Below are 14,098 nucleotides of genomic sequence, written 5' to 3'. Positions count from 1 at the left end.
TATGTCATTGTTCAGAATTGCCTGCTTGTCATTTTGTTATTTAACCTATTATTTTTTTGCAATGGTTTCATATGAATTCGCTATGCAAAGAAAAGAAAAGAATACATTTTTGGCGTGCTGATTTATGTGAAACCGTGAATATAGGACTATATAATCACCTTGCAATTTTGAAATTATTGCTGTTTTTTTTTTTTTTTCTTTGAGTAGGCTATTCTAAGATCTGTTCAAACTTTTATGAAGTTTGTGAAATGAAATCAGTTGTTCATTATTTAAAAATGTAACATTTTGAAATATTTGTATTTATTGGCTAATATATCGGTTATCGAAATCTAAAGAATTATCGGTTATCAATATCAGACCAAAAATCCCTATCGTTGCATCCCTACTTTTTTTAACGTCCCTTTATCTACAGTGTTTATTACAAGCAAGGTATTGAGAAAAAAATATCATTACTAAAAATTAGTTAATTGCATCCAATATAACTGTTTGCTTTGACATAATTATAATAATAAGTGTGCATACTTTGTATTTTTTATTATGTGCATATAAATGCACACAGGCATATATATTTGAGAAAATGTTTATTTATATTTAGATATAAAATATATTTGTATATGATACAAATTATACATTAATTTAAATATATATGTAACTAAATGGTTTTGTATATTTTTGACCCTAAAAGGGCTTTTAAAATTTAAAAACTGTTTTTACTCTAGCCAAAATAAAACAAATAAGAATTTCTCCAGAAGAGAAAATATTATCAGACATGTTAAACATCATTTGGGAAATATTTAAAAGAGAAACTAATTTCAAAAGGGGGCCAATAATTCTGACTTCAACTGTATATAGAATCTTAATTTATGTCTTATGTATGGGTCTGGAACAAGATGTGGGTGAGTGAATGATGACATCATTTTAATTTTGTGCTGAAGTAAACTCTTAAAAAAAACGAGACTCAGTTCCTTCCCAATCCTCCATGCTCCTCTTCTCGTTTCCTCTCCGATAGTTTCATAAACTGATAAGCCCAGGTAAGAGTCCTGTTAGAAACCTTACAGCTCCTCAGCTTTGGTGAAGTCTTGTAATGGTGAAGTAGGTTCACGTAGTGTCAAAAAAAACACACACAAAAAAAAACAGCTTCACTAATCCTGGATTTATTGCCCTCCCTTTACCGCAATCAGTCTGAGGATGTTGACCTTCTATTGGTAAGTGACTCAAAACGGAGGCTAAAACTGTAGATCAGAATGCCATTTGTCATCCTAATACAAACTGATCAGAGCAATAGTGTTTAGACTTTAGACTTTATTATGGACATGTAAAATATAGCTACAAAAAATATTAATAAACAAAGCACAATAATAAATAAAATACAAAATACTTTTAACCTATATATGTCCAAAAAGAAATAGGAAGTAGCATACACTCTTAGAAATAAAGGTACATGAGCTGTCAGTGGGGCGATACCTTTTCAAAAGGTACATATTTGTACCTAATTGGTGCATAATGGTACCTCAAAGATACGTTGTAGGTACATTTGGGCACTGATATGGACGTTTGAGGAACCACTGTGGACTCTTTGGGTACAAATATATATTTTTTGAAAAGGTACTGGCACAGAGACAGCTCCTGTACCTTTATTTCTGAGAGTGTATGAAGAGTTCAGATGCAAAAACCTGTCTGAAATGTTAATAAAAAATGATAATTTTTCATTTGTTTATGTTGAGATGTTTCACTTTAAAGACCAGGAAAAGGACTTATTCTTTGCCATAAAAGTGATAGTACTGAACATACAATCACAATCCTGATTTTAAAAAAATGCTCATTTTAGAGGAGTATTTGTATCTAAACTCTTCATATGCTTGTTTAATGTCATTCTCAGCTACTGTACAAGTATGAGTAGCAATCTGAAGTATGATTAACAATCCAAAACAATAAATAATTATCCATAACAATTATCATCATTCTGTCATCTTATTACTATCCTAAAAAACTCATTTCACACATATATAACAAAATAAACTATAAGCAAACCAATCAAATCTGTTTTTTCTTCCGTAAACAGTCTGAAAGTCATATGTTTATGCAGATTTTTGACTCCCTGGACATTGTTTCTAGACCTAGTCTGTTCCACATTTTCACTCCACACACACTCACAAATACAAAAAAAACGTGTTAATGTTTAGTGTTTGTAGTGTTTGCTCAGAAATAACGTATTGTTCTGATAACAATAGAGCCATGTGCATGTTGACTTGTTATTAGCGAATAAGGAAAGCTAAAGAGTGACATCTAGTGGTCATGAGAGTCATCTGGTTTTTTTAGGTCTTATTGACCCTTCCATCTCCTTCTCTGCTTTTCTTAATCTCTGCCTCATCATTCGGTCTTCATGCCAGTGCAACAGAGAGAGAGAAAGAGAGGGAGAAAAAAACATCCAACCTCTTGGCACTGTTGCCTTGGAGACCTTGAGTTTCTATAGCGACCAGTGCCCTATGCAGGATTGTAAATTATAGGTTGAGAGGGTTCAGTGGTGCTTCATGTCAAGTGCTTATTATCATTATTATTTTATTTTTTTAATCTTTTTATTTTGTTGATGAAGATACAGATACAGTGTGTGCATGCACTATAAGTCATCTATATTTGTTCTTCTGCTTTCTTTGTGTAGAATCAGAGAATAAACAACTCTCAGTCTGCGCAATCACTGGCGACCCCTGTGGTTTCTGTAGCGACACCCACTCTACCAGGACAGGGAATGGGTGGATACCCGTCAGCCATCTCCACCTCGTATGGTACTGGTAGGTAGAAACTGACCTGTCAGAAAACCTCTGCACAAAAATAAATGATTTTTTGCACCTTGTTCAAACTACTTTTTAAATGAGCTAAAACAACAAAGTTCTTAGGATTTTTAGGACAGCCTAATTGTTTTTTGTTCAATCAATTTATTTTTGTAAAAAAACTATCAAGGTAACTTGAAGGTAACCCTCCATTTTTTAAAGTGTACACTGCAAAACAAAACAAAACTTACTGTCTTGTTTACAGTCCAAATATATAGAAGCATTTTCTACACAAAAAAATATTGTTTTGTTTTCAGAAATAATCAGTCAAAATTGAGATTTTTTTTTATTATTAAAACAATCTAAATAATCTGCCAGTGAAGATATACATCAAATATTTCTAACCAAATCTTTTTTTTTTTTTTTTTTTTTGCTTACCCAAACTGGTAGATTATCTTGCCTTTTTACGGAAAAACTCACTGAACTGTGTCTTTTTATTTTTTAAAACAAAACTATTTTTTACTTGTTTAGGAAATGTAGAATTTATAGATATCTGGACTAGGAAAAAGACACAATCACTAAGTAAGAAAGATATTTTTCCCTTTTATAATCACCTATACACTAACAATTTAGCATTGTGTACACATTTTATATTTCTTGCAAAAAGGTATATATTTTACTTTAAAGAAATACACATTATACATTGCTTTTTGTAATTCGGATAAGAGAATATTTCCCAGCTTTGTTTAGCTTTAAAAAACGTAATTTAATGTACTCATTTAAAAAGTAGTAATAAAAAGGAATTATTAATAAATATAATTTCTAAAAAGAACTTATAATAAAAATGCTAATGTATAATAAAAACTAATTGATGCAAATGATACCAAAATATCTCTGGTTATATCATTGTTAATAAATTAACACATTTATTTTAATATAATATAGGAAATTATTTATAAAATAATATAAAATATATTATTAAACATACCACTTACTGTAAATTTACATCAAATGAAGAGTGCATTTAATTATTTTAGCATTATAATGTGTTGCTTTTCTTGCTTTTCTTAAACTCTGTGCTTAATTAAGAACAGATTATTATTAATCTGTTGTCTATTCTTCATTTAATAAAGCAATTATGTTTAAAGACCACAGAAAACCATGCAAAACCCATTAAATTCTAGACAGTAAAACTTTGTTTCAGTAAAACATTTTTTCTCTCTCCTTGTAAGTTTTGTTTTAATACATAATTTCAAACTACATTAAATAGTAGCCTTTAAATAATAAAATAAATAGATTAACATTCCTCTGTCTATGTTATTAGATTGCATCTTAATGTTTTAGATGATGTCTTGTTTGATTAAATCCTGCCTTATCTCTACGACTTATTTATCCTGCATCTAATAGCTCCGTCTCTCCAGCAGGTGGAGACAATGTTCTTCTAAGTAAGCAGCAGTGTGTTTTTGAACGCAAATGTTAACCCTAGTCATGTGTTTTCTTCTAGAATATTCCCTGAGCAGTGCGGATCTGTCCTCTATATCTGGCTTTAACAGTGCCAACACACTTCATCTGGGCTCAATGAGTGGCTGGCAGCAACATCAGATCCAGAACATGCAGCACTCTGCACTCAGTCAGCTGGGGTGAGCCAAACGCACACACACACTTCCAGTTTTAATTCTAAAGGCCCTGGTATACTAACAGCAAGGCTCTTAATCATTATTAGCTTAGTGGTAAAAGATTCAATTAAAAAGTTTGAATTACTTAAGCAGTGTTATACTGTTCGTAAATGTCTAGACACTGCCTGCATCTACCTGTCAACATTGGAATTTTAAAATAAGGGATCCCTCATATATATATATATATATATATATATATATATATATATATATATATATATATATATATATTTACAAACTTTCATTCTGCAGTAGCTTTGTATAATTATTGTTATCTGATGTCACTGTTTTAATTGTATCTTTCGCACAGGAGTGCATGCACACTTATTCTGATCCATAACCCCCTTCATTTCCTTTCCTTCCTACAGAAATTGCTCTAGCTCTCACTTATGTCAGGGTTCAAATCTGTCCCTGCCCTCTACTCAAAGCCTGCACATCAAGTCCGAACCTGTTTCTCCTCCTAGAGATCGATCCAGCAGCACCACACCAGGCGGCTACGGCCAGCTACCATCCCACCAGCAGCACCAGGGCCCAACCTCGCAGGGGCGACAGGACTCGGGCCGCTCACCGGCTGATAGTCTCAGCAGCTGCGGGAGCTCACACGAGGGAAGCGACCGCGACGAGCACCGTCCCGACTTCCACTCGCCCCTAGGATTGGGCCGGCCCGGCCTGGACGATCAAGACAGCCCGTCCATCAAACGCGTCCGCCTCTCGGAAGGGTGGGCCACATGATAAGCAATGGCCCTCTAGGACAGACCCGTCCGCGTTCTTGACCTCCCCGTGCGAAACGCCGCTACATGTTCTTTCTGCCGATTCTGACTAGTCACAATCATTGCTCTCCCCTATTCTCTGATTTGCTGTAGAGAGGGGAGAGAGTGCTCTCTGTAATGTTTTTATTATTAATTATTATTATTTGATCAGAGTGTTTCTGTTATACATATTGATGTGATTGACGGGTTTCAGGGAGGGTTGGAGGACTAGTAAAAGCGGGTTGGGGAGGGTTTAGTGGGCGGGGCTACTATGCATAACTTGTGCAGTGTGTGGAATACTATGTAAAGAATTACCATATATGCATATATATTTACACGTTGTGTAGGTGTACATGTATGCAGAGTAACAAACCAACAAAAAGTGTCAGGTACTCTTGGATCTTTTCTTTTTTTTTGTAAAGTCCTTGCCTCAGTGACGTTGAGCACAGCAGAGAGCGTTTTTCACCGAGGTGACAGCTTAGCTCTTGAGTTGCTGTACCAGTACAGTATGTACAGATTCCTTTTACCTGTTTTTTTTCAGTGCCACTCTTTTCAGAGGGCGCCTTCGCTAAATGTATGTTATGGGTGTCATGTTGCAGGTTCAACGTATTGTACATAGAGACAAAACGCTGGGGAACGATAAAGGTCAAATTTCACACAAACAAATCTGTTATGCAAGAATTTCGAAGGATTGTACAGATATATGTGCAGGTTCCTTGGTTAACTTATGGGGAAAGGAAGTATTTCAGGAAAAAAGCTCTCCTGCAGAAGGAATATAAAAATAGCAGGACAGAGTTGTGGAGATGAAGGACTTTTAGAGCCATTGATGACATTTAATCCTAGGACTTGCAGTTGTTGTTCAGTATTAAAAGACAAAAACGAGAAAAACATGTATGATACACTTGCTTATATTTTCATATCAAAAAGGAATACAATGCAAAGCATTTTGTGGCTTTTTGTAGTTTATAAGAGCCAGAATGTGTTTTGATAGCTTTGCTTATATGAAAAGTGATAGTAAAAGAAGGAGAAACCTTGGGCTTTTCAACCACAAGCCATGAAATCTGAGACAGTGAATTCTTGCTTTGCTCAATGTTTTTTTTTTTTCTCTCTCTCTTTCTCTTTGTAAAAGTTTTGTTTTTAAACGTGTATTTCTAAGTATATTGAATAATAATATTAAGAATCTTTTTGAAAAAAAGATGTGAAATTAACATGCTTGTGTATAGCTTTCTAATATATGAATATATATGATTAAAAAATTATGGTCAAATCTTTTTTTTTTCCCCCTTGTGCAGGGGACATGGTAAATGTTTCCTTTTTATTTTATTTTCCCTCCACCGGACTGAGTCTTTCAGGAGCAGAACATGCTCACAAATACGTCCCTCCCTTTTTTTAAAGCACAAGATATTTTCTGGAACAATCACAAGCTTTTCAAGTTTCCAGTGTCACATTAACCGACATTGCACTGAAGATTTTCTAATATAAGACAGCACAGTCATAGATACCTCATGACTGCTTGTGTAAGCTCGTGTCATCATTTAGTGGATCGTGACTAGTTCTGTTCAATTGATATACATATCTATCATTGTGCATTCTGTGATTTTGACAGGACATATGTTAGATGTTTTTTTTTCTACCAAAGACAAACAGTGATGTTATGTTTGCTGATCCATATTCTTTTTCTTGGTTTGAGACCATTGTGTTTCTTCACGAGTTGTTCATGCTAGTGGCTGGTACCTCTGACTCACCCTCCCAGTGCCTCAGATTACCTTTCAATCAGTTGGTCTTGTTGACAATGGGACGTTCTCCTTTAACTAACAAGTGTATAGTATTGTGGAAAAAAATGCCATTGTTTGTTGTTCTATAGATTTCAATTGTCCGTATATGACTCTCCGGTTAATTTGTTATTTTGATTTTCTTTTCTAGATTTTTTTGGTTGATCTTTTCTCTTTTTTTTCTCTCTCTCTCTCTCTCCATCTCTCTCTCTCTCTCTCTCTCTCTCTCTCTCTCTCCCTCTCGAGTGTTGTTTCCATTAAGTATATCAATTACAAAATAAAAAAACTGAAAAAAAAATGCTGAAAAACTCTGTAGTAACAATGTAGCTTGTATAAACCTACAATGGGTAAGGTGGAAAGAAAGTGTCTTTTTTTGCTTTCGAACCAGGAGAAAGAGGCTTTCAGCGGCACAAGCTGGACTTTGTCGCCACTTGAAGACAAGATGTCATTAAATTAAAACCACATCTCTGTATCTCAAGGGACTTGATTCAGCTGTATGTAGTAAAAAATAATGTATGGAATAAAAATTGTTTCTCCTGCTGGGACTAAAAAAAGGTATTTGTATTTTGCAGAGAATTCAGTAAAGTTACTGGCTTTCTTAGTTACACAGACGTCCTGGTGTGATTTTTGTTGTGTTCTATCCCTCGCCTTTGCAGGATATCTTTGTGAATGTGTGCGATTTCTCTAAAACAAGCAGGTTTTCTTTTTTGCATAAACAAAGAATTAATTTACGCAGACTCAGATCACCTATATTTTCAAACAGGTTAAAATAGTCTAAAAAACTAAGTTTTACTACTCATTTAAGTTTTACTACTCATTTAAATACTGTCTAGTTTAATAACTGACTATTATGAGTTAACTTTTGATTCCTATTTATTCTGGATTTTACATCCTGTCACACATTCAAACATTACAGAACACTTATTTACAATGATTGGCCTTAATTTCCATACAATACTAACTGAACCAATTTTACACACTTGATAGTCAGTATGCTAGTCAGTTTGGATCTTTATTTACAGTTAAAGCAGTTCTTGCTGCTTGTTTACTTGTTTTAGTGAAGTTGTGGGTCTGCATCAAATTTAATTTCCTGCCTTTTAGTAAATCTTGGCCACATTGATATATTTTCTGATTTAAAGGGATAGTTCACCTAAAAATTGTCATTTCTAAATTAACTATTCTAAATTACTATTCAATTTCCCAATGATGGGCTGCAGCTGGAAGGTCGTGCGCTGCGTAAAACATGGATAAGTTGGCGATTCATTCTGCAGTGGCGACCCCGGATTAATAAAAGGACTAAGCTGAAAAGAAAATGAATGAATGAATAATTACTATTTAATATATAGGAGACTATTTTCCAATAAACCTAGAATGTATCAGGGTATCCGCTGGGTCTTAAAAATTCTTAAAATGTCTTAACTCTCAAAGGCTAAGTTTAAGGCCTTAGAAATCAACTGAAATGTTGGGTTTTAGGTCTTAAATATTTTTTTACACGTCTTAATGTTCCTTTGATCATGTACAGCTAACCAATCTGGCCATTAACCCCCCTACAATCACCACAACCCATCTCAATCTATTTTAACTTAATATTTTAAAAGAGCATTTAATTACTTTCCTTACAGTAATATTTGATTAAAAGTCCTTCATTTATTTACTGCTGGGGATATACTGACCTGACCAGTGGTTCAAACAGAATTATTATTGTTGTTTTATTGTTAAATGTATTAAATTTTAATAATTTTTTTGATATGGCAAATCTTTTCTAACTAGGGTATTTGAAAAAAAATCCTTAGCATTTAGCTCTGTACAAGTCTAAAATTTCATTCATAATAGTCTTTAAAAATGACTTAAGAAGTTTTACATTTAATTTGGTGAAACCTGCAGAAACCCTGATATATTTATATATTTATTATTATTTTATTTTAATTTTTTGAGACAAAGTTCTAGGCGCCGTGGTGGCTAAGTAGGGAGTGCTGTCGCCTCACAGCAAGAAGGTCGCTGGTTCAAGCCTTGGCTGGGTCAGTTGGCATTTCTGTGTGGAGTTTGCATGTTTGCGCGTGGCTCCGGTTTACCCCACAAGTCCAAAGACATGTGGTACAAGTGAACTGGGTTAGCTAAATTGTCCGGAGTGTATGTGTGTAAATGAGAGTGTATGGATGTTTCCCATAGATAGGTTGCAGCTGGAAGGGCATCCGCTGCGTAAAACATGCTGGATAAATTGGCGGTTCATTCCACAGATTAATCCAGATTAATAAAAGGGACTAAGACACTATATATATATATATATATATATATATATATATATATATATATATATATATATATATATATATATATATATATATATATATATATATATATGAGGGACTATATATATATATATATATATATATATATATATATATATATATATATATATATATATATATATATATATATATATATGACTTGAGCAAGATACCTCGTTCCTACTTTCTTTTAACCTTTTTATGAACAATATTTAAATGTATGTCAACATCTTTGACAGCAAGAGTCTGTTAAAAATAATATGTAAATTGACCACGAGCAGACACTTTAACCAATCATGATGTTTTCTGTTTCGCAAAACATCCATATATGGAAACCGGAAGCTTAGAAGACAACAGACTTTAAAGCGAATTTAAAAAATGTAACGACTGTTTTTACCTCGATCACATGTCAGCATCGACATACACAGCTCAAACCCTAATAAACTGTTGACTATGACAGGGTACAGACACCATGAAAGCAACAGCAACGAGGAAAACACGTTAGGAAAGTTATCTGTGGCAGGTAAGAACTTCGAAAGCTGTATAACGAACCACATTAGTGTTGTCCTGTTTGATTTCGTATAGCGTATTGTTTGGTCATTTCGAAAGTGAAAAATCTACAAATAATTATCGGATAAACATTCGTATACCATTCGTGTTCTTCAGAATTTACTCCAACTTGTCACATAACACCGGCCAGGATGTTTCAAGCAAGCCTATTAACTGCTTGATTAACTGGCTCATGATTGTGCTTGATGCTAAGCTGGCCATCCAGAATCGTGTTTGGGCATCCCTGCCCTATACAAATGAATTGTATTGTGAAAAGCTGAGGTACGAAAGAACAATGTCACATTTTGGCCACAAGATGTCATCATTGTTCAATGGTTAAAAAATGTGACACGCAGTATCATCTTCATTATTTGAATGCATCCACACGTTTCTCCGGTGAAACTGTACTAATCATCGTCAGGTCCATTATAACGATAGGCTACATTGATTCTGCGCAAATTCGACACACACAACCACACTCTTCGATTAGACATTCATGTGAATTTGTGTTTTATTTGAGTTGCACTGAATAGAAAATATTAATAGATTTCTAAATGCGTGATCACATTATATGCTATTGGAATGAGCTCGTTAAATGTAACATTTTTCAGTGCACTGTATAGGTCAATTGAATAAGCCTAGATTCGTGTCACCTATGAGGACAGTTTTAGTCTTCTTATTTATTCTCTATTCATACTTATCACTTGAAAAGTTTAACCGTATAGAACATGTTTAAAATGTAGGTTAAGCATTTTTGAAAACACAATGATCAATAAACCACAACAAAAAGCTTATATTTCAGCGTTTAATCAAGGACATTCATTTTCTATAAAACATCCAATTGCATTAAGACATTATATCTCATTTGACTTACACATTCAGAGTAAATAAGGACAACATCATATACATGAAAACATCAAACGAGCGAAAGAAAGCCGTGACTCTTACTGTTAAAAAAATCGTTAAAGCAACAGAAATCTTTAGGGTTTGAGGTTTACACTGATAATTATTATCGCGTTCTTTCCAGACCAAACTTAAAACGTTAGTGTAGTTTAAGTGTAAAACAAAATTAGAAAATGTTACAAATAAATTATATTAATAGTTGGCTAAATAATAATAATAGTAAAAATAATAATACATAAAAAAATAAATGTGCGCGTTTAAAGCGTAATTTGATAATCCCACCAGCAAATCTATTAAACCTATCTGGTTAAAGATGCAAAATTATCGGTGATATTTTTTATTGATAATGAACAAGAGCATGCAATATCAAGCTCCTCCGGATTGAAAACTAAAGTTAATTTTAAGTCACCTGTCTTTGGTTTGCTTTTTAAAACATTTATTTTATCTTGTCGATTTTTCAAATTGCTACATTTCACATTGTTGCGGGTAAAATTGGAATTAAAGCTAATTAAAAATTACCCGCCTCGGGCCTATAAAAGATCTCTTATGTAGTCTACGTAAAATCAGTAAAGTCAAAGCAGGGTTGGAAAATCCATTTGTTAATATGCTTTACAGTAGGACGTGGTCATCATGCATTTTTAGTTATCAGTTGACTACGTTTTTATTAAGATGAAGCTTTGAAATACTAAATTACAACATGCACTTTAATACGTTTTTTGGCTGTATTTTAAACGCGTGTAAGGTTCATTACTACATAATAACGACTACACTTGTAAAGAGTTGCGAATTGGGGCTATAACCCGCAGATAAAAGCATTTCAAAACAGAAAAGAACCGTCTGAAGTGTCTTATTGTTTACCAACACATGGCATTGCTTTATTAAAAGTGTTGGTTTGCGGAAAGAACATCGGAGTATCAACTTTGTTTCAATTAGTTTTTTTTATCTGCACAAAATGCTGGATATAAATGAGAATTTAAAAAAAAACTATTAGGAAACATCACTGAAAATGATGATAACCAAGGTTGATGTAGTAAATTACGGGCTTTAACAAAGGATTTTGTTCAATAACCCAAATACTTGGAATAACAGTGTGGTTAGCTGGATTTCATTTCCCAATAATTTAAACTTTCTATGTGCCTTATGTATATAATTTAAAGAAAGTGAACATTTCATTGGCTTCATTACTTTGCTTTTGAGAGAGGATTGTAGTCTTGTTGAATTATATTGACAAAAGTTTAAGGAGAGGGGGTAAAAATTAAATATAAGTGTTATGTCAATACTGTCAATTTAAACGTTCTCCTTACGAAATAGTCGCACTTTTTAAATACTTCGGGGTTTTTTTTTCTGCTTAAGTTTGAGCATTGCACCACTAGATGTCGCCGCGTGTAACAGAAATGCATCCCAACAGCTCAAATTTAATTTCTCACCTCGTGTCTAAAGAATGAATGGCTGAGGCAATATTTAGAAACGGCTTGAAATATTTTAGAATATAATTAAATATATAAATGACGTGTAAAGAAATTAGGAAATAACCAGTGATTATGATGTTATATGCCATCTATGGTAAGGATGAAAAAGTGATCAAACTGTTTTAAAAATGGGAAGCAATGGAAAACTTACACGTTTTACGGTTTCTGAAATATTTGTAAATTACCACCGTCGTTATTAATTATTATTTTTTTTTTTTTTGTATTTCCCGTGGTTTTCCCTACATTGTTCCACAAAGCTCAACAATAAACAGAAAACGTAACTTTGTATTGAACTACCTGGAAATCATCCTCTCTATCTTCCTGTCTATCCATATCTCCCTCTATCACGTTTAACTGATCGACAAGTCTCTCCATTTCCTTTGAAGCCGATGTTTCATATAATAGTAGTGATGTTAATAATTTTGAAAAGAACGACAAATGAAAGAAAACTAGATGAGCCTTGTTTACACGCTGATTTGTATTTTCTTGTTCCCATTGTTTTTACGCATAGGGCTGGATATTATTAAGATAACATTAAGATAAATTGTTAGCCTACCTGTATTCTCCACTTAGTCTGTAGCCTATTCATGCGTATATGATTGGATAATAATGATGCACTCACTATCGTCTTTTAATTATTTTAAATTATTGGGAAGTAAATTATTTTAGGCTACTACAACAATCTTTAAAATATTTTACGTTTAAACTAGTGTGTGCTGACGACATGCAGAATAGATTAAAAAGTGTGGTATGTTGGCTAAAATGTGTAAACATCTTTATCAATTTTTTTTTTTCTATTTTATGGACCTCATAAACAATCTAAAAGTTATTAACACATTTCATTTTGATTAGGCTCTCTGGGTGTTGCCACGAATGCCTTTAACTCCTGCTAATTCGAAATCTGTTTAAGTATAAACTTTTTATTTAATGTCATAAGACTACATATTTTCTTACTTGGTCCAGAGAAATAAACAGATGCTTGAAATTTTATCCAGAAATTACTTAGGGCAAAAAAGATAAGATTTGAAATAATAAATCGTTTTTTGTTCTCCAGTTACAGCAGACAACAAAGAAGTTTGTGTTATCGCTTAAGACGTTCGTTGTCTGGTTCATAGGAGCTGTGGGAAAGTTGGAAATCCTTTTCTTTATAGGTTTTAAATATGCATAAGTATGGTAATCGCGGTCCTGCTGTGTTGCAAACAGGCGCAGCAGATCACACACATGTGCTCCACAACTTCGGACCGCATGAAGTCGCCAAGATGAGGACATACAAGTAAGTCCTATTTCTCTCACTGACGTCTTCTCTCATAAAGAGATATAACAGGGCTGTCTGAAGTTTGTTTAAGGCGGAAAGCATGCGAGCACAGGACAGCACGTGTGTTGACCCGTTGGGAGTAAATCTTTACGTGTGCCCGTCTGACCACTTCTATTGGGTGCCAGATCAGTTGAGCAAAGGTTCTCAAGATGAAGATCAGACATTTTATAGGAACTATGAAGGAGAGATGCGCAAAAAAGTTGTGGAAGAGTCACGTCTCCAATGTGAACGCAGTTGTTTTAATAGGAAACGGATATTAGGCCTAATGATGACTTTAGCGGTAAGTTTTGAGGTCGATGGTGTTTGTGTGAATGGCAAGTTCAGAGACATATTTCGTTGTTGGTCAATTTGCCTCGCTATTTTAGCTTTAATTTAATAAACTATTAGCGGACCAATTATCTGGGCTGAATTTAATAAACGCTCGTTTTTTTAATTATTATTTTTACTTTATTTTACTTTTTTTTTGCTAAATGTATCGAAATGGCTTATGTATTAATTCACAATGATACATGCACTGAATCAAATTGTGCTAGGTTAATTTTAGATCCTATAGACGATTATACATTTCATGCGAATATTTGCATGTCTGTCAAATAGTTGCTAATTAAA

At 33.6% G+C, this 14,098-nt stretch overlaps 2 protein-coding genes and 1 long non-coding RNA gene across 24 annotated transcripts in view; 2 read left to right on the top strand and 1 right to left on the bottom strand.

The window, feature by feature from the left end:
• Window positions 1-7,570, top strand: part of mef2cb (myocyte enhancer factor 2cb) — a 127,186-nt gene extending 119,616 nt beyond the window's left edge. For 11 of the 20 annotated variants that reach the window (XM_087252973.1, XM_087252969.1, XM_087252972.1 and 8 more), the window contains 3 exons: window positions 2,660-2,789; window positions 4,273-4,408; window positions 4,813-7,570. In XM_087252973.1, the coding sequence (XP_087109099.1) occupies window positions 2,660-2,789; window positions 4,273-4,408; window positions 4,813-5,176 (630 nt within the window). In that variant the 3' untranslated portion in view covers window positions 5,177-7,570. 20 annotated transcript variants of the gene reach the window in all.
• LOC147844367 (uncharacterized) overlaps window positions 1-14,098 on the bottom strand; it is a 768,760-nt gene that overhangs the window by 655,388 nt on the left and 99,274 nt on the right. The gene's annotated exons all lie outside the window — the stretch shown is intronic.
• Window positions 9,433-14,098, top strand: part of si:ch211-202e12.3 — a 72,854-nt gene continuing 68,188 nt past the window's right edge. For 2 of the 3 annotated variants that reach the window (XR_015491742.1, XR_015491741.1), the window contains exon 1: window positions 13,392-13,769. This is a non-coding gene — a long non-coding RNA (si:ch211-202e12.3). Of the gene's footprint in view, window positions 9,777-13,377; window positions 13,770-14,098 lie in introns of those variants that run through there. The other variant, XR_015491740.1, reaches the window with a different exon arrangement.

The sequence above is a fragment of the Danio rerio genome, chromosome 5 (assembly GCF_052040795.2).
Source record: "Danio rerio strain M-AB ecotype USA chromosome 5, GRCz13ab, whole genome shotgun sequence".
Classification (NCBI taxonomy): Eukaryota; Metazoa; Chordata; class Actinopteri; order Cypriniformes; family Danionidae; genus Danio; species Danio rerio.
Note: the sequence above shows the minus strand (reverse complement) of the source record. Positions and strands in the feature narration are given on the sequence as shown.